The sequence below is a fragment of the Bidens hawaiensis genome, unplaced genomic scaffold (assembly GCF_021521415.1).
Source record: "Bidens hawaiensis isolate Kalapana, Puna unplaced genomic scaffold, B.hawaiensis_p1.1 tig00024874_1, whole genome shotgun sequence".
Lineage (NCBI taxonomy): Eukaryota > Viridiplantae > Streptophyta > Magnoliopsida > Asterales > Asteraceae > Bidens > Bidens hawaiensis.
The window spans coordinates 76,602-98,516 of record NW_027493952.1 but is presented as its reverse complement, the minus strand read 5'-3'; the positions used below and the strand labels follow the sequence as shown (position 1 = coordinate 98,516).

Genomic DNA, 21,915 nt, shown 5'->3' with positions numbered 1-21,915 from the left:
GTACAACTTATTTATGCAACTATAAAAATACATTTTCATTCTCATTCTATATTTACAATAATTACCTTAAACTTTAGATAACTTTTGTAATATTAAATAATTGTTACTCATTTAACCTCTCATCTTTACAAAAATATGACAAATTTATTATTTTTTTTGTTTCCTGTATATCTTTAAATACATTATGTTTTTAAGAAACCGAACCTACAATTACGACGTGCTTATTTTTGTCGATGTTTGGATATAAAAAAAATTCAAACCCAATGTGTAGATTATAATGTATAAGTCAATTAAAAAACATTTTTGTACAACCCTATATACATGTATCAACCAAACCAATTAAACAATTAACGTAATAAACTTTTGTAAAGTATTACACAATTAAGAAAACTAACATACGTATAAGCATTGTACAATATATCACCAGATGATTGATAAACAAACATAAACAAATATCCCATTGAAAATTGTTGTTGCCGCAGCATTGCGCGGGTTTCATACTAGTATCTTATAATACATCGTTTTTAGGCATTTAATTTTTTTAGACATTCATTTGATAATAAATAGAACACGGAGTTCTAGTCCCCTGAAGTTTAAGTATGCAACAATTGTATAAAAACCTTCACTGGCTAATTCATTAACAAGCTTAATTCATTAACCCAAATTCAAGATTTATAACCAAAAACATTTGCTTGATAAACATAACATAATGTAAATTCCATGGCCATATATGTACACCAAACAATCACTCCCATTTTCTTGAAGCAATAACAAATCCTTCCGGATCAGTTTCTAATTGAACAACGAGTTGAAAACAAACTACTTCGATACATTCTTATATCAACTCCGGTTCCTTCTTCCCAACCATCGAATCCAACTTCATACAAACCGCCACTTTCCAAGTCGTAAACAAACACATTCTTCCATCTATCCGTCATTAACACGTCTCCCTTTTCGTTCCAAACCCCTAAAACCTTTATCGAACCATGAACAAGAGGCGGTTTATGCTCGAACTCACAATGCATCACCCATCCTCTCTCCTTCAACACCCACACCTTCACACCCCGGTCAACAATATTATACGTGTATCCAAGTTCACCGTTTAAATCAACCAACTGCTCCATAACCAAATCGTAACCAGAAGCAATGTTTTAAAAACCGGTTTGACCCGGCCGGTTCAACCGGTTGAACCGGATTTCGGGACAAGCCCGGTATATTATACCCGGTTTAGTTGAACGGTTTTGGGAGACATCGAACCAGCCGGTTTTCATAGAAAACCGGTTCATACCGGTAAACCGGTTTAGGCCCACCCGAATTTTTATTTTTATTTTTTATTTGAGGCCAATATTGTTTTACATTTACAATTATGTTAAAGTAACATTAACCTAGCGTGAGCGTCCATCACCCATTCACCCTTTCACAATTAAGTTAAATAATAACCTACCATGTGACATCTGCCCCGATCCGACCCGACCCAGGTACCCGTTTCTCTGACCCGATCTCTCTTTTATTATTTAATATTTATACTTATATTTTACTTTTAATAATAATATATATTTTCCTTCCCGCCTCTCTCTCTCTCTTTCTTTCCGCCGTCCCGTCCCTCTTCCTTCTCTCTTTCCGCCTTCTTTTCCCTCTTGTCGCCGTCCCGCCCTTACGCCTTGTTTCCCTCTTTGCTTGTCCTTTGGTTCTTCCCGCCTAAGGATGTCTGCAGCTCCACGCGCCAGACTCCTTACATGGAAGCCTGCGTGAAGACATCTTGTTCCTGCGATGCGTGAAGAGAACTCTTCTCGCAGCGCGCTAAGAATGCATGTTCTTCCCGCAATGCGCTAAGAATTCTTGTTCTTCACGCAGCACGCTAAGGATTTGTGATTCTTCCCGCAGTGCGCTAAGGATTGTTGTGCCAGCCTTCGCGCTCGCGCACTCAGCCTTCCCGCGCTTAACCCTTGTATCTTCTGTTTAAATCTAGCCGTTTGCTTTTGTGTTGTCTTATCTTCTGTGCTGTTGACTTAACCTATCTAATGTCTGAATAGTTACTTTCGGCGCAGCATGCGTACCAACCCCCATTGGTTGGTAGAAAAAGTGACTGACATTATCTTTTGAGATCTGCTTTTGCCATGCTTGACCAGTACCTTTATCTGAACCGCCCATGCCTGTTACTGTTTCCCTGACAGCTTTATCTTGCCCCCTGCAGCTGCCATATCTTTTGATATCTTTTGCTTTTGGAATCTTTTACTTTTTGAGATCTTTTCCCCTTTTTCTAGGGATTGTGTTCCCTAGGGTTTCTCTATAAATAATAGTATTATTTTTCCTAACACATCACACACAAAACACTTAATCTCTCCTGTTCTCTTGCTCCTTGCTCTCTCTGCCGTCTTCCTCTCTGCCTCCGTCTTCCTCCTTGTTCTTCCTGCTTTTCCGGTAATATATATTATAATTTACTTATTAATTATGCTAACTTATAATCAAGACTTAAAACAAATCATTAAAACAATAATCTTATTTATAGGTTAACTTGTGCTTGTTTAAAGTTGGTTCTTGCTTTATCTATCACCGCATCGTTTATCATGTGAGTTATCTCGTATCTAATCCCTTTTTATTTTAAATGCTTTGGGATGTTCATGTGTTCATACAAAACTTGAGTCTTAAACTTGTTTATGAACTTTAGTCGCGCAGTATCCCATGTGTTGAGGACGTTTACTTGGCTGTTTATTTGTATGTGTGTATCATTAACCGCTTTGTTCGGCCTATTCCGCAGTTCCGTTGGTACCATTAGTTGAACACGGGAGACCTATCGTTTACGGTTTTCTTTGTTTACACTTGCACAGATGTTTTCTCGTTTTTATGCTCAATTGGGAGCATGGATTGAACTATGATCTATGAACTATCTTAGGCTTGATCACAATCTGATTACACCCTTGTTAAACTCTAGACATACACGTGTTGCGCGCAGATTTACTGTGATTATCTATGATTATCTATTAAACTTGATTTCTCACCAACACGCAAGTGTTTGACGTTTATTTTAACACATGTTCAGGTTTGCAGTAGCTGTTTTGGAGCTTGTGGACACGTAGGACGTTTTTACTTTTGGACCTAGAATTAAAATGTATCAAGACAAGTTCATGTTGTTTGAATGTTATAATTTATAATATATTGATTTATGTTTGATTTATGTTCTTTATTTTCCCCGCTGCGCTGTGCGCGATAAAATGTGTATTAATAAATATTGACACCAATAGTGTCGCGAGTAATGAAGCAATATGTGGCGCCCCGATGTATAATCCGCCTTTGGTCGGGGTGTTACATACCAGGCTGCTCACCCTTTCACTCATCCATAACCATTTGAACTGCTACAGTGCTACCAAGGTTGGTTCTTATTTTCTAAAGCATATCGTGTTATTGATTGATATAGTATCCAAATTCCAAAGTATATAGGTAACTAAAACTTCTTATTTATTGAGGAAATGAAAGTGCTTATACTCTTGTTGATGAGAATGACAATGAGAGTGAATTTCATCTTCTAAGCGATCGTGAACTCGATACATACAACACTCCAATGGCATGAATCTATTGTGCGCCTTTATTTTAAAAAAAAACTTTGTTTAAAAGTCGATGCTTTTGTATTGTTTTTTGAGTATGGATTAATTTTTGGATGATATTTATATGGAATCATATATTTTTATTTTTATTTTTTAGTTAAAGTTGCATTTATATAAAATTATATGATAAACTAGATAACCCGGTTGAACCTCCCGGTACAATCCGGTTCAACCGGTTGTACCATTTTTTATTATAATCCGGTACGTTTAAAATACCGATTTTTAAAACATTGACGAGAAGGCAGACCTTCATGAGGCGGATTGATTACTCCGAATTCCTCGTTAACCAATGCAGACATCCATTAACGAACACGCCTTCACCAGCTATTGGCAAACACGGGACGTGTGGTATCTTTCTCCACGAATCCGTTCCCAAAACATGCACCATGGCGCATGGATTCTCCTTTAGTTTATTAACATCCGGTGACCCATCACCTTGTAATCTTAACACAACACACACCATCTTGTAAGTGTTAGTGGAACCATCAAAACCAAGTCCGCTTGACTCCTCGACACATATTCGTGTCGATTCTTCAATACCAATCCCCCATGACCGCTCTTGTGAGTGGAGATAACTAAACGGTGTGATCGTCTCATAACGTTCCCTCGTTAGAGGATGGATCACAACCAGAGTGGTGGAGTCAGGGCAACGTTGTGACGAATACATCAACCCGTTGCAAGAGCCTAGGATTACGCCTTTAGGGTATCTATAACTCGTGTTGGTACACATAAACTCCATAGCCGGTGGCTTACGCAACGGAATCGAGCCAGAGATTTCACCGGCATTCGTGACAAGATGTCGTACATGTTATCGGAAGGCAACTAACTCTGTAGACATGATGATTAATGTGGTTATGGTTTAAGAGTTAAGGGTAATTACTAATTGGGTTGATATAAGTTTGTATGTAATATGCAAGATGTTGGTGATATATTTTTATATATAGATTTTAATGGTCGGTTAATATTAGGAAAGTAGATCAATCGAGTTATTTAAATTTAAAAATTAAAATACAAATTTTAAACTTCATGGTTCTAAAAATAACTTGGGCTACAAGTAACTTATCTTCGTTATTATTTTTTAACACATTATTTCACTACTGCAGAATCATCAGTGGCGAAACTTGTACTAAGCTACCCACGGGGAGGGAGGGAGGGAGGGGGGGGGGGACGCTGGACTAAAAATGCATACAAAAGTTTCACAAATAAGGGGTCCGGACTCAAATTTTGTTAAAAATCAGGTAAATTTAAATTACTAATAAAGAAAAAAACACGGGGCCCGGGAGTAACTATTTTGTTTCATGTGTATGTTATTAGAGGCTATTTGGTTGTCTATTTCGGGAGGTACGGGCTAATTTAAAAATGTTAATAAAATCAAAAGTTAGTTATTATTTTGGATTAAAAAAAAATGGTTCACACAACAATTTTTGCTAAAATTTTAATGGCTATATAGCCGTTGGGAATAGCTAAATCATCAAGCATCTTACCTACGAGAGTGGCAGCAGTGTTCCCATGGATGGTGTAGTACCCGAACAAGGGTACTCGAGGATGTCCCGTCCTCCCTTAGTGAACGGTAGAGGATTCACGATATCTATGATAATTTAAAATGATTCAAAGTTAAAAAAAAAAGGACATAAGCAATGCAATAATTTTTTTAAGGGAATATCTCATAGAATAGTAACCAAATTTCAAAAGTGTTCCAATTAGGTCACTCATGCATATTTTTCTCAAATTGGGTCACTAAATCTTCAAATCAAGTCTCGCCGATTGTTTTATTTGTTAACAAAGCAATGGAGGATAAGATGTGGGGGTCGAAATTTGAAATATATGTAGTTATATTTTAAAAAAATTAAAAAACGTTAATTATATTAAAATTCAAAAATAAAAAATAAAATCCACATTGTCACTCAACGTCAACATCAAAAAAAAAGATAAAAAGATTTCCTATGTGAAACAAAAAACAAAAACGTTAAAAAAACATGTTAAACCCTTTAATTTAATAAAAAATGAAAGTTGAGTGACCTAATTGAAACATTTTTTAAAATTGAATGACCTAATTGGAACACTTTTGAAACTTGGTTACTATTATACTAAATTGACCCTTTTTTTTAATGCCTAAAATAAAACCCGAATTAAAACATTTTAAAAATATATAATCTTTCCATTTTTTTTGGAAGTTACTAATCAACCAATTGATGTTTTAAAAATTTTAATTATGTCAAAATTATTTAGTCCAAAACACATAAACGGATGTCAAATCGCATAAACGGAGCTCAAAACGCATCAACCAGTCCAAAACGCATAAACGAAGGTCAAAACGCATAAACGAGTGTCAAAACGCATAAACGAAGGTCAATATGCATAAACGAAGGTCAAAACGCATACACCGAGGTCAAAACGCATAAACGAAGGTTAAACCACATAAAGAAGGTCAAAACGCATAAACAGAGGTCAAAACGCATAAAAGACGTCAAAACGCATAAACAGAGTTCCAAAAGCATAAACGGAGGTGAAAACACATAAACGGATATCAAAATGCATAAACGAAGCTCAAAACGCATAAATGGACGTCAAAATGTATAAACAGAGGTTAAAAAGCATGAAGGAGGTCAAAACGCATAAACGAAGGTCAAAACGCTTAAACGAATGTCAAACCTCATGAAGGAGGTCAAAACGCATAAATGGAGGTCAAAACGCATATAGTAGGTCAAAACGTATAAATGAAGATCAAAACGCTTAAACGAAGGTCAAAACGCTTAAACGGGTGTCAAAACGCATAAACGGAGGTCAAAACGCATAAACAAAAGTTAAACAACAACATAACATATGTTTGACTTGAAGTATGTTAGCATAGAACTATGACATGCTATTATTTATTATACGCATCAATATGCATCTTAAGAGAACTGAATGCTCATTAAATGCATCATGTGTTGGTCATTATATTTTGTTATTAGTTTGTCAATTTTGATAGTTATTGAACAAAAAAAACTTTATGGAAAGTTAAATAAATTTTTTTTAATATGAAATCCACAAATCAAGGAACAAATATATTAGACTTTGGTTATCTCATAGGTAACATGTATTTTTTTAACCAAGTATCTACACGACTTTAACAAGTAACATGTAAGGCCTTAACAGGTTTCGTGCATTAAACAGGTAGGCACGAATTTATCTGTTAATTTTCATGTCTAAACAGGTACAATACTTGTTTACATGTTAAGTATCTGGTTAGATTTTTAATATTATATGATAAGTTATCCTAAACTCTAAATTCTTAAAACATTCTCACTCTCTGTTTCTCAGCCGTCACCACTCGCGAACATTCCCTTTTCGGCTTTCGTTTCTTAACAGGTTGTCAAATATGTGTTTCTAAATCTTATCGTGTTTTATCGTGTATACCAGGTAGTAACAAGTTCCTGTTCGTGTTATGGATACATGTACATGATAAGTTTTCGTGTCGTGTACACGTATACACATTTCGTGTTCACACGATATCCCAACGCTAGTCTTATCCACCCAACTGGTGCCGGTAAACCAAATGGCCATCGATAGCAATGCATTAATGGACAAAGAAGCAAACGTGAGACGGTTTGTTAATAAAACACATCTATATATCGAATAAGGCGAGAATTACACGTTATTAATAGGTCTAGAAATAACCATTAAAATCTATCTAACTGTCGCCTTTTTTAACTGTACTATATATCGTTTACTCTTTTCAGCTCCGTCGATACACTTAAATTGTCCATTCTTTAGACATTCGAACCGTCTCTAAAATGTTACTAGCCCATGAAAGCTATGAACCTGAATCATTGTCTTTTAAGAAAAAGCGTGAAAAGATTTACTCAATGTAATTACATTATAACACCTATTATAACTAGACTAATAAAATTACAATACAATATAACAACCAACGTAATAAATTTTATAAGTAGCGTAATAGAAATACTTTGTTTATAAAGTTCTAGCGTAGTAAAATTACGTCAGTCGCCATAACATTTTTTTATTACAACAGTTTAATTGACTATTTGCTTGAATTAAATACCTTGCATTGTTTAAAAGATGAAATTGATAAATATTTTTCTAATTTTGAAAATCTATTTAATTTACCTTATTACACATAACTTTTCCAATCTTCATCCATTTACTATTAGAGATTATATACTTATAATTCGTTTTCTAGTCAACAACTCAAATTAATTAACTAGAAAACCTAAACTTAATAACTCAAATTAATTAATTGTATACGTCCTTTGGTTAATTAACTTAAAGTTTTGAAGTATACATAAAGGGAGTAAATCCTCTTAGAATGGTACATCTTTGCGAGAGCACGATGAATTAACTGATCAACCATTTCGTTTTTAATACAAGCGGGCGGATTATGTCCGCAAAATTATCGAACTAATTTGTTTATGTAATTTTCAATTTTATACGGTTTATCTATACATATGTGGATTATATATTTAAATTAACATGAAAACAACAGTAAGAACCAATTTGTTGTTATTATTATGTTTGTTTTTATAATTGTTTGTTGATATTCTTTTGTTCGTGTTTGCTGATTTTCAATTATGAGACGTTATGAGTATTTTTTGATTTACATTTGTTTTTATTATTGTGTTTTTTCTTATGTTGTTATAAGTATTGACTTGTTGTTATTATTTTGTTGCCGGTTTTGATTCTTTTATTGTTATTATTAGATTTTTTTTCTTTGTTATTATAAAACATTGCTTATGTAAGCTGGTATAGTTTTCTGCGTTCTCATTTTTAATAAATTGATATTATTTCCTGTATTCTCATGTTAAAATTTAACATTATTTTGTACATGAACAAAATTCTTGTATTTTCATTTATATCAATCTTCTTTTTGCTAACATAAAGTGTTCTCAAATAAAGTTTAGTTTCAAAGGAACTCATATTAGGCTCCACAGGAAAGGGCTGTCGCACTGAGATGGCAGGTGGGCCGAATGGTGAACTGGTTCCGGTTTTGATCAACAAAGTCAAGAACCGGGTCAGGTAGAAACCGGTTCCGTGTACAGTCATATTTTTGACTGGGTTTTGACCGGTTTTGCCGGGTTTTTATCGGGTTTTGGCTATATTGGTTACGGGTTGTGACCGGGTGGAGGTGGAACCAGTTTTGATGGATCCAGTTCAGGTACGATTTCTCTAGGGAATTGAAAGTTGATCCGTACTCGAGGGTAGTAACTGAGTTTTATGCCCACTTCTACTATTATCGACCATCTTCTGCATCATAAGATAATAGTCACCGGAAATTTGAATCGATATCATATTCGTTCGATTATTGATCCAAAAGAGAACAAGTTGCCACTTCTATGCTTCATTACCGCAAAGACAGGCCGAAGGGTGTATGAGGGAGGAGATTTGGAATCTCGTGACATATGACTCGAGTATTTGTAATTCGTTAGGAAACCAAATCAAAACCCATGTTATTGAAGAAACGAGTTATCTTAGCGAGGAAATGTAAATATACGGCATAGATGAAACGAGCCGAGCCCCACCCGACGCCAACTATCTCAAGGTCAAGCTCAACTCTTAAGTAATGTCACAAGCTAAGGTTCAGCTTGCATATCATTCATTATTAAGTGTTTATGTGATAGCATAACAGATACTAACAATTACTTGTATGTAGACTTATTTATATATAAGTAACAGACTCATATAGGCTCACAAGCTTAATCAATTTCAAGGTATTAAGCCCAAGCTAAAGCTCATTTAACCTATACTTTAGCGAGTTGATCTCGAAAAGTTCATAAACTTAAAATGTGAATTCCACAAACAATAAAATAATAAATATACCAAATTCTTCCACAAAAATGCATAAAAGATAGTGCAAGCACACCAAACAAAACTTAAAATCAAAATAAAAATGTTCTTTTCTTGAACTCTTGTTATTTCATTTCTTCAAGATATATTGTTTTTTTGTTTCTTGAAAATAAAGAGAGTTTATAACAATAATAATACCTGACAAACTTTTGTAATAACCTATTTGATGTATTGCGAAACCCATTTGAATCCGTCACCATAACCCATTTTGCGCACAATACTACACATAAATACCTCCAACGGACGTACACTTGAGTCTTGAAGGTTGACTTTTCCTTTGCCAGTTGTCACACCGGTCAAACCCAAATGGTAGCGCAACTCATCCTCTGAAGCAGCGTATGGTATGTCAATCTTGTTCCCCAAGATAAGAAACGGGACCGCAGCTAGATTTTCATCAGAAAGAAGTGCATCCAACTCTTTTTTTGACTCTGCAAATCGTTCCTTGTCGTAAGCATCCACCAAATAAACGACAGCATCAACCTGTAGGTAGACACATAAACTTATGATAATTTGCAAAACAATATCATATCATCTATTCATATGTATGTTTTAGGTTCTATAAGTTTTTGGTTAACCTTATGTAATTGACAGTCACTATATTAATTTTTCCATAAAAAATTTAAATCAATTTAAATCTCGCTCACACATGAACAGAACTTAATGTAATGACAGACACTAAATTGAATTTATATTTATGTCAAAATAAATCTCACACATAGGACTTTAACGAACGGAACCAAACAAGGTCATGTTCATGTTTGTTCGTGTAGATTTTATCGGACAAGTGAACGCTTCACGAACACCTAACCGGACAAAAATACTCGTTCGTGTTCGCTCACTAAGAAAATGAACTTGTTTGTAAACGGTTGACGAACACAATTGAACGAACACAAATGGTCACAAACAATGTTTTATTTTATATGGCTAACTGAGAATGGTCAGTGTCAACGGTTCACTCTGGCTACCAAATGTGTTGGTGTTTTTTTAACTTTCGTATTCATATGTTAATTTTACATATATATATGTTTGTTTTATAGTTGAAAATTTTGCTTAAAACTATATAATTAGATTATAAAAGTACTTAAGATTCATTAAAAACCTTTAATAAAAAAATAAAAATAGACGTATACGAACACAAGATCGACTATTCACAGACACAATTTAACGGGCATAGCCTCTGTCCATGTCCGTTCATTTATTAAACGAATAAACATAAACAAACTTCCAGTTGAACAATTCACAAACAATTCTCCAAACATTCGGTTCGTTTACAGCCCTACTCACACACATGCATGAATATACATCTATGAATCTGTAAATCAATCGGAATCTAGGTAACATCAAGCAAAAAATTCAAACATATGCAGTCAAACAAAGTCTATATAAATGTAATTATATACCTTCGCGTAGTAATCCTTCCAGACTCTACGAGCAATCTGATGACCTCCTAGATCAAACGCTTTGAACTTAATTTTGCCGATACTCAATTCTTCGGATGTCGGATGTTGCGTCGGTTGATGTTGAACTAATCTCTGAAAAATCAAACAAAAAGAAGGTTAGAACATAACAGAATTTCAATAAAAAGAGCACAAAAGAAAGTTAGAACATAACAAAATTTCAATGAAAATCGCACAAATCAGTGAAAATTATGCCAAAATTAATGCAATTTAGTGTTAGGAAACTGAAATATAATCAGGTCAAAATTGATGCGAATTTATGTTAGGAAACTGAAATCAAGTGAGAATATAACAAAATCGCACTAAAATCAGGCAAAATTGGTCAAGACGTTCGAAATTGATGTGTATTAGTGATAGCAAACTGAAATCAAGTTAAAATATAACAAAAACACTATAAAAATTAGGCAAAGTAAGTAACAAATAGGTCAAAATTGCTGCAAATTTACGTTGTGAAACAGAAATCAAGTGAAAATATAACAAAATCGTTAACAATTAGATCAAAATTGATGCAAATTAGTGTTATGTAACTGAAATCTACTTAAAAACAACAACATATCAATGAAAATTAGACAAAATCAGTAACAATTAGGCCAAAACCGATGCGAAGTAGTGTTAATTAGCACTTATTGATACGAATTTGTGATAGGAAACTTAATACAACAAAATCGTAATAAAAATCTGACAAATCAGTAACAATTAGGTCAAAATTGATGCAAATTAGGAAACTGAAATCAAGTGAAAAAATATCAAAACCACAATGCAATTAGGTCAAAATTGATGCGAATTTGTGTTATGAAACAAAAATCAAGTGAAAATACAACAAAGTCTTGATGAAATTAGGCAAAATCACTATCGGTTAAGTCAAAACTGATGCAAATTTTTGTTATGAAACTGAAAACAGACAAATAAAAAAATATCAATAAAAATTAGACACAATCAGTATCAATAAGGTCAAAAATGATATGAATTAGCAATAGAGAACTGAAATCAAGTTAAAATATAACAAAATCAAAATGAAAACTAGACAAAATCTTTAATAATTAGGTCAAAACTGATGCGAATTAGCGTTAGGAAACTGAAATTGAAAGTAATTAGGTCAAAATTGATGCGAATTGCGTTAGGAAACTGAAATTGAAAGTAATTAGGTCAAAATTGATGCAAATTGCGTTAGGAAACTGAAATTGAAAGTAATTAGGTCAAAATTGATGCGAATTGCTTTAGGAAACTGAAATTGAAAGTAATTAGGTCAAAATTGATGCAAATTGCGTTGGGAAACTGAAATCAAGTTAAAATATAACAAAATCAAAATAAAAACTAGACAAAATCGATGATAATTAGCGTTAGGAAACTGAAATCAAGTGAAAATATAACGAAATCGTTAACATTTAGGTCAAAAAGCGTATCAATTTTGACCTAATTGTTAACGATTTTGTTACATTTTCACTTGATTTCAGTTTCATAACACAAATTCGCATCAATTTTCACCTAATTGTTACTGTTTGTGTTACATTCAGTTTTCAGTCACAAAACCGCAACAATTTTGACCTAATTATGTTATGAAACTGCAAATCAAGTAATATTAATATAATATAATATAACAAAATATCGATGAAAACCAGGCAAAATCAGTAACAATTAGTAACATAACAAAATCAACTGACATATAACTAAAAATTAGACAAAATCAGTAACAATAAGGTCAAAATCGATACGAATTAGCGTTAGAAAACTGAAATCAAGTTAAAATATAGCAAAATCAAAATGAAAACTAGACAAAATCAGTAACAATTAGATCAAAATTGATGCAAATTATTGTTAGGAGACTAAAATTGGAAGTAATTAGATCAAAATTGATGCAAATTTGTGTTATGAAACAGAAATCAAGTGAAAATATAACAAAATCGCAATGAAAATGTAACACCCCAACCCGGAACAGGCTAACGTGTTACTATTACAGATATCAAATCAACGCCACAATCCAAAATACAACAAAAATTAATGCAACCTACGTCATATTATTAAACAAAATGAATTAACTTTTATAAGCTTGAACTTCATTTTTATCTCTCATCACTAAATTCCCCGAATCCCGGATTACCTGAAAACAAAATAAGAAAAACAAAACAAGAAAACACGGCTGAGCCAAAAATTGCCCAGTAACGGAAAGAACAATAGTATAGGTAAAAGCACACATAAGACAAAACACATACTGAAATAGAACTGAAACTATTGCGGATATAAAACCACGTTTTAGACCGAACTATAATTAAATGCGAAACATAATCCGATACACGATCGGGACGTAATCTGAATATACTCAAATTTAACCAAAGGCATATACACATATCGAAACGGACCAGAAATATAGCGAAACAAAATATAATTACTAAAATACACGACGATGATGTTAAAATAAATAGGTCGTGAAATACGGTAGCACCCAGAGCCTAAACAGAGGGGTACACAGCTAGCTAGTCCATGCACCAAAGAGACGGTGTGGGTGGCGTGCACACATTGTTCCATCTCAAACAGAAGTCAGGAGTCAGGAGTCAGAAGTCGGAGTTAAGATCGATCTATACGCCTCTAAGTGGCCAAGGTACTACATGAGTACTTTCAGAGACGCCGTGAACCTTGATTACGCACTGTCACGATAAGTGCCATGTCAGGAGTCAGGAGTCGGAGCTAAGATCGATCTATACGCCTCTAGGGGCCAGAGTGCTTATACAAGCACAAGCTAGAGACGCCGTGAACTTTGATTACGCACTGTCACGATAAGTGCCATGTCGTTGACGCCCCAACGACAAGTCAGAAATGCTCGGGTAACAGAGTACTGAAGCTAAATTCATATAACTAAATTCGAACAGGAACATGCAACAATGAATACAAAATATATATAACCTATTGCATGTTAAAAACTTAATATTAAACATATCATACGGATAAACTGAACTCAATCTGAAACTGAAAAATAACAAAAATCCGCACTACGAAGTGACGGACATAGAATATAATATAGAACCAGTACTATGAGTGAAGAAAACTAAAACCCGTACTACAAAGTAACGGAATATAAATAATACTAAGAGGAAACAAAGACGGAAACCGTACTACCAAGTAACAGAATATAATTGATACTAAAAGTAACAAAAACAGAAACCGTACTACGAAGTAACAAGAAACAGAATCCGTAATGAAGTAACGGAATATAATTTATACTATGAGTGACAGAAACCAGAAACCGTACTACCAAGTAACAGAATATAATTTATACTATGAGTGAAGAAAAACAGAATCCCTACCTTGGTTTAGCAATCAAAGCAAAAAAATGAACAAGTCGTTTATAACACGTATAAGAACCTATCATTTAGTTACATTTATATAACGAGTTAAACATATATAACTTAATTAAATTCGGCGACTCGTTAATTTTCCCGCGACGGCCACACTTATAAATCATGATCTATTAATAAAACTACTTGTCATATGATCGTTTTACTAATTATCCAAAAGTTTTAAGTTTTCAAAATATAAACATTTATATATATAACTTTGAATTACAAAAAACCTTTTTTTTTTGTCATGCAAGAAGTAGGATAACATGGCATAACTTTACTCAGAACACCAACCAATTCTTTATTTAACTAACACCTATAATTTGAATATTCATAAATTCTTATTAGTTATGTTTAGTTTTAATTCTAACCAACACACACCCCTACATATATCCATACGTACATACTAATTACTCACGTGAATGAATTGGACACCAATTTGACAATAGAGTATGCACTATTATATCTTTTCATATGCTTAAATCCTATATCTAAGTTTATTACTTTCAACATCCTTACTTAGAGTGCCAAAATCCAAATATAAACAAACAGATCCCAACGAAAGTTAAAGAAAATTCCTTTGTTTAAGATCATCATTTAAAAACATTGATTCCGATTACACTAAGTTTTCGTCGCGGGAACAAATTAACTAACAAGAGCAACTTATGTACTAGAACAAGTTAAATCATGTACAAACCAGAAGCTAAGGATCGTTGCTACAACGACGTGGATTTCCGGCAACGGGTTGCGGTGGTGGCGAAGACCTCACGTGCACGAGCAGGGAATGGAAGTGAGCGGTGGTTGGCTGACTACCAGCAGCGTCGGCGAGGACTCGTGTAACGGTGGCTGCGGTGCCCGGTTTCTCCGGTGAGTTGCAGGGCGGTGGTGGTGCACGGTACTTGACGGTGGTGACGAAGTGAACTTGTCTCGCGACACGGAAGCAATGAAATTTGCAAGGATAGCAGCGATGAACTACTACAGGTCCGTGACGGTCCGTCGGCAGTGGAGTCACCGGCGACCGCTTGAATAAGAAACAAGGTAGGGTCACGTAGAGAGAGAGGCGCCAGTGGTGGTGGTTTAAAACAGTTGCGGCGGCGGTGGTTTTCAAGTAACGGCAGAACCGAATATGATGGCGGTAGGGTTTTGTGAGATTTATGTTGGAGTCTTATCGCGTTTGTGTATATATATATTAAACGAGTTATAAGCGTGATCAAATTCCTAAATAAGTTGATTGTTTGCTGCTCACGTTTGAATTTGAAACAAGTTGATCTAGATGATGATTGGAATATAAAATAATAAACATATGCTCAGTCATGAGTTTGAAATCATCTAGGTTTCAATTTTAAATTATTATTATTATTATTATTATTTTTATTCCCATTATTATTATTATTATATCATATTTTGTAAAACTAAAATTTACGGGTATTACAACTCTTCCATCCAAAAAAAACATTTCGTCCTCGAAATTGTAAGACGGTGACACATACTTTCGGATATCACGGAAACGAAACAAACCTAAACTTTCATAAATTCAGACATGACAATTGCAAAGTCTTGGAAACAAATATTAGGACATATAAAACAGAATTCATATGAAATCAAAACCATCCAAACTGAAATAGCTGACTCGTTGCCATGATGATATTGAACGAAACTATGGGTAACCTAAAACTTGTATCGGATAATACTAGTTCTTATAAACGGAAATCAAAAATTTCATTTGAACACAGAATTACATATAACATAGTGGATAACTAATAACTAAAATAAATAAATTTTGATGAGCTAAAGCCTATGACTAAATTGTGTAACTAATAACCAAAACGAAAGACAGATAACTGAAACATGTGACTTATAAGTGGAAATAAAAAGTGATAACTAATGGAATACTAAAAAAAAATCAAGACTTAAAACGTAAATTTTCAAAAACATACTTTGAATATTAACATGCATTTCTACACTGATATAAAAATAAATAAATATATAATAAAAGACACGTAACACTAGCAGATAATAGCGAAAACTTAAGACAATGTCGTATCTAAATATTAGAGGAACATTAAGCTGCAAAATGGATTTTAGTAGCACACATACATACCTTACATTTGTTAATACTTGTTGCTTTTGAATTTATACTTGTAAGATAAATATGTTACTTCACAAAAATCATTATGTTACTGAAACGATTTTATGAAGTTTAAAAATAAATTATCCAACTCAACTGTATATATTTTCTTATATCCATTACTAATATTTATTATTTTAAATATTTTAAATATGCGGATATTACAGAAAATCAGTAACAATTAGGTCAAAACTGATGCCAATTAGTAATAGAAAACTGATTATAAAAAAATTGATGCGAATTAGCGTTAGGAAACTGAAATCAAGGGAAAATATAACAAAAACAAAATGAAAACTAGACAAAATCGTTAACAAATAGGTCAGAATTGATGCGAATTAACGTTAGGAAACTGAAATCAAGTGAGATTACAACGAAATTGTTAACAGTTAGGTCAAATTTTGACCTAAATGTTAACGGAATTTGACCTAATTGTTAACGAGTTCGTTGTAATTTCACTTGATTTCAGTTTCCTAACGTTAATTCGCATCAATTTTGAGCTAATTGTTACCGATTTTGTTACATTCAGTTTTCAATCACAAAACCGCATCAATTAGACCTAAACAAAATATCGATGAAAACTAGGCTAAATCAGTAACAATTAGTAATAATAATAATAATAATAACAAACAGAAACTGTAATTGAAATGGAAAGTATAATTATAATATAATACGTTTAGATCTGGACTGACCTCATCTTTAAGCATATGAAGCAAGGTGGTTTTACCGGCGTTATCGAGGCCAAGGAACAAGATCTTGGCTTCCTTCTGCCATAGCCCGAGTGATGCCAGTATGCCGTAGAACCAATCGAACAGAAACATTATTATTATTATTATTATTGAATTAGGTCAAAATTGAGTGAGCTGTGGCTTCTGCAACTGGTTTTAAATTGATTTGTTATGTCTCATGAAGATGACAGCTCAGACTGGTCAGCCGATCTGTAATTGTATTTGTATAATATGATTAATATAAATTATAATACAGGTGCACGAACCGGTTTAAAACTTAAAATCGGTTTGTGTTGAAACTGATTTGGTTTTGTTAACAGAAGTTAAAACCGGTTCTTGACCAAGTTACGATCGGTTTTAGTTCGGGTTTTGATCGGTTTCCGGTTCGGGTTTTAGCTGGTTTCGGTTCGGTTTACCGGTTTGGAACCGGTTTTGGGTTAGAAAATAAAAAACCGGTTTGAAATTTACGGTTTCAGTCGGTTCCAAACCGGGTTTTACATAATCGGTTTCGGGTCGGTTCGGTTAATTGATTTATTTGCCCACCTCTATAATATTATATGTTCGTGTAATTAATGGTTTAATACTGGTTGTAAACGGGCCGGGTTTGCAGCTTAACAGGTTAAACAAACCAAAAAAATTGTGTTAAATGTTGGACTGTTCATGAGCCGAACCAAGCAGATCTTTGCTCGTTATTTGACTCGTTTACAACCCAGAACCGAGCGAGCGACTCGTTTACAGTAGAGTGAAAAAACGAACGAGTGTTTACCGAGAAAATTCCGAGCGAGTGGTTTGAACAGCCCTAGACTACTCAAATTTATTGGCTCGAGCGTCATACGAATATTTTGATACGAAGATGAGCTTTTTAACGTGATTTATTTCATGTCTTGTTTTAATACAAATTCAAATTAAGGATCAGCTTGGTACCGGTACCGAAGAAAAATACGGTAAGATATCGATAACGTACCGATCTCAGAACCTCAAAAAGTGGATGCGGAATTGGTACTGACGGTGTTCTATTCGATATTGGTACCGGTCTCATTTGCTCATCCTTACTCCGAATTATGTGTGAATTATAAAAGTTGTTAATTTCTATTTGCAATTTTAAATTTTGGCATAAAAGATCTCATGTTATAAACGCATAACTTAAAGGTTAAATCAATATATAACTTAACTAGCTAAAATGGCCGACCAACGAGCGTGTTAGGGTGACCTAGTGGGACTTGTTTAGCTAAATTTGTTTGTGGGTTTGACCTGAAATTGACCTAAATTCATTTTACAGTAAACACAAACTCACGAAATTTGTGTTAGTTGCTTGTCGGTTTTCGTGTCATGTTACACATTTACATCCTAAAGTTTTATAGATTGTTATTATTAGTATAACTATAAAGTTTTATCTTTTTTATGATTTGTGTTACATTCGTCCTAATGTGGCGTTAATAATTCAGTTTGTGCAGCCTTAAATTTAATTGACTAAATTCTCATCATTTTGTGAACAATATAATAAAATTAAACAAACTTTAAACCACCTACATTTAATAAACATTAATAGCATTCATTGCTATATTAAATTTCTTTGCTTTCTTGAAGAAACATAATGTCCAAATGCGTTATTACACAATATAGATATTAAAAATAATAAATGTTCATCATTTAAAAAATAATAATGCTATGTTTTTGTTATATATATTTTCTTGAAATTTAAACAAAATAATAGTTTTCAGTTTTTGTTAGCTTCTTTATTCAAACATTTTATATGTTCAAATAAAAGATTGTTTAATAAAAATAAATATTAACAAACTCGAGTGACTAACTAACAAAAGGGTGTTAGGTTGAGTACGTTCATCATGATATTAATAAAAATAAATATATTAATAATGAAGTAAATGTATAATTTTTGATTTAATTTTATTGTTTGGGCCACGTTTAACACACATAGACAATTAAAAAAAAGTTTCATAACAATTAAAACAGTAAAATATAACCATTTTATTTAGTTTTCACTGTTTTTAGTACATATGTTATCATTTTAAAAAACTCATATGGAGGAATAAAATAAGTCAAAAAAAGATTGCTGGCAACTATGAAGTATGAACTATGTACAAGTGCAGTCAAGAAATGAAAGCTAGACCTACACACAACAACAAAAATAAAAACAAAAGAAACATGGAAAAAAGCTACATACCAAGCCCATGGATCATAAGTTTAGACCATGTAACTTTAAACTTAAGTATTGGCCCATGGATTATTATTATTATTATTAGTAGGATTATTATTATTATTATTATTTGAGTTTCTAGAAATGTTATTTATAATTTTGAAGGCCTGTGTAAAGTTCTAGAAAAATGTCTTTTGTGATGGTCATCTTTGGATTTGGCCCATGGATTATTATTATTATTATTATTATTATTATTATTATTATTATTATTATTATTATTATTATTATTATTATTATTATTTGAGTTTCTAGAAATGTTATTTATAATTTTGAAGGCTTGTGTAAAGTTATAGTAAAATGTCTTTTGTAAGGGTCACTTTTGGATTTGGCCCATGGACTATTATTATTATTATTATTATTATTATTATTATTATTATTATTATTATTATTATTTGAGTTTCTAGAAGTGTTATTTATAATTTTTAAAGATTGTGTAAAGTTATAGTAAAATGTCTTTTGTGAGGGTCTTATATTTGATTATAGATGAATAGATGATGGTAAAAAGGCCAACTTAACCCGGAATTAAACTGATTCAACCCAATTGTTTAAATTTAACCCAGAAACATTAATTCAAGTAAGCTATAGCCCAATAGCCCAATACCTTTTAAGCCCAGTGAGCTTCAGTAATTTAATCAGTATTTTCTAAGCCCGGTGAGTATATATCACATGAATATAGTTTTTTCTTTGGCGGCATTATATTAACGAAGGCTAACTAGCAACAACTAGTCCCCAACAACAAAAACAAGAAACTTAAATTTACATCAACTATTCCAAACGACTACTATTTTCTTCGATCTTAAGACCATCCATTGGTAACTTTGTATTGTTATCTTCTCCACAATTTAAGTTGGACATGTGTTTACTCAATTGAAGTTTTTCTCGTTTCTTGCTCTTCAAATACACCAAAATGTGACTCGAAAAATGGCTTGAATTAACTTTGTACGTCTTCTATCCCGGGCCAAACTAGATTGATAATCCAGCACGTTGTTTATGGAGAAGGTGAGAAAGGCGGAAGCTTACACCAACTAGCTATATGTTGCCAAACCAGGTCTGTCTTCAAGTGGTAAATCAGCAAATGGTTCACTGTTTCGTCAAGATCAAGACAAAGAGGACATATTTTACCCCCATGGCCCCGTGTTTATGTTCATTATCAAGAACTATTTTTATAAAAATAAATTACTTAAATTTGGAATATAACAAACTATTATAGACGACTGCAGTTTTTTTAGAGTGCGGCGACAAATAGAAAAACATTAGTAACATGCGAGACAAAAGCATACAAACTGCGTGATAGAAGTTGGGGAGCAACACTAAACCGATCAAAAAAGATGACATAACTTCGCTCTAATACGATAAAAATAAACATCGAGTTCCTATCTTTCAAAATATAAGGAGTTCATCAATGATCTCTTTTTATTACGAAACAAGAAGGAGTTCATCGTTTTCCTAACATGCCGAATGTAGAGTAAATCGTATGTACTCTTTCCATATAAGGATTTTGATTTTTGACTAGTTATTTTTCTTGTTTACATACACTTGTGCCTTAATACCTTAGCTTGCAATAGGCTTTATTGTGTTCTTACTCGTTATTCCATCTTCTCTTAAGTCATATGATTCGAGATTACAACATGACCATGTTATATGTTAGATTGCTCATTAGCATTTGTACTTCGTTACCAGAACATGCAATCGCACATGCGATGGGTCCGCATGTATAGCGATACGAAATGAATGACGTAGCACCAGATGATGGTTTGTAATCTATATTACATTATAATAAATATAGATGCTCTCTCACCTTTTTACATTCTCTCTCCATTAGACACCGTTATATATAATGCCCTATTAATTCTTTGGCAATCTTAATGTTCTTGAGTGTAATATCTGAATTAAATACCCTCATTGTTCCTGGTGACTCCTATCTCCAACGATTTAATCTCATCGTCTGCTACAAGCATTAACAATATCGTCCGTTATATCATTACATTCTTCAAAACCTATTTTTGCTCCCAATTGTATATGAATAGCAAGAATTCAGTGGGCTCCACACTCGATAGTGAGAATCCCTTCAATTTTTGCAGGTATATGTTTTATTTTTAATTTTGTTAATCCCGTCTTTGATTATTCTCAATCTTTTTTTTCCTGTTGTCATGTTAATACAAAGTTAATCGACTTATTCGCTTTTTTTTAATTATAATATATTTATAAAATACACTTTCAAAAAGACAAACATTGAATCGGCCAATCATATTTCAACAGGATGTTCAATCGTGTGGTTGTTCGGGATCATGTCAATCGATGATCTAACCCCCTCCCCCCTATCTTCAGGTTTTCGATTAAAATTTAGCTAGAGCTTCATAAGACGATTAAGATTGGAGAGGTTAAGAAAGAGGTGCTACATGAAATAATCATTATAGCTTGTTCGAGGATTTGGAAAGCGAGAAATAAAAAGTTGTTCGAATACAAAGAGGCAAAAAACAAAGAGATTACAAGAGATCTAAACTCGCTCAGCTATCTTTAGTTCAAAAATAAATCAAAATATAGTTCGATAAATTCACTAAATTTGTGTCATTTTGTTTTCACGAAATTCCTTTCTTTGTCTGATTGTTTAT

At 33.1% G+C, this 21,915-nt stretch overlaps 2 protein-coding genes across 2 annotated transcripts; both read right to left on the bottom strand.

Annotated features, from left to right (window-relative positions):
* Nucleotides 1-743: 743 nt before the first annotated feature.
* LOC143570335 (F-box/kelch-repeat protein At3g06240-like) lies at nt 744-7,415 on the bottom strand. Its single transcript, XM_077056008.1, has 4 exons — nt 7,407-7,415; nt 4,356-4,424; nt 3,872-4,314; nt 744-1,152 (listed from the first exon to the last, which is right to left on the bottom strand). The coding sequence occupies exons 1-4, from the start codon at nt 7,413-7,415 to the stop codon at nt 786-788; spliced, it is 888 nt and encodes a 295-aa protein (XP_076912123.1). The 3' UTR covers nt 744-785.
* Nucleotides 7,416-9,517: 2,102 nt separating this feature from the next.
* Nucleotides 9,518-17,305, bottom strand: LOC143570333 (small COPII coat GTPase SAR1A). Its single transcript, XM_077056007.1, has 3 exons — nt 17,053-17,305; nt 10,847-10,978; nt 9,518-9,926 (listed from the first exon to the last, which is right to left on the bottom strand). The coding sequence occupies exons 1-3, from the start codon at nt 17,179-17,181 to the stop codon at nt 9,606-9,608; spliced, it is 582 nt and encodes a 193-aa protein (XP_076912122.1). The 5' UTR covers nt 17,182-17,305; the 3' UTR covers nt 9,518-9,605.
* Nucleotides 17,306-21,915: the final 4,610 nt, after the last annotated feature.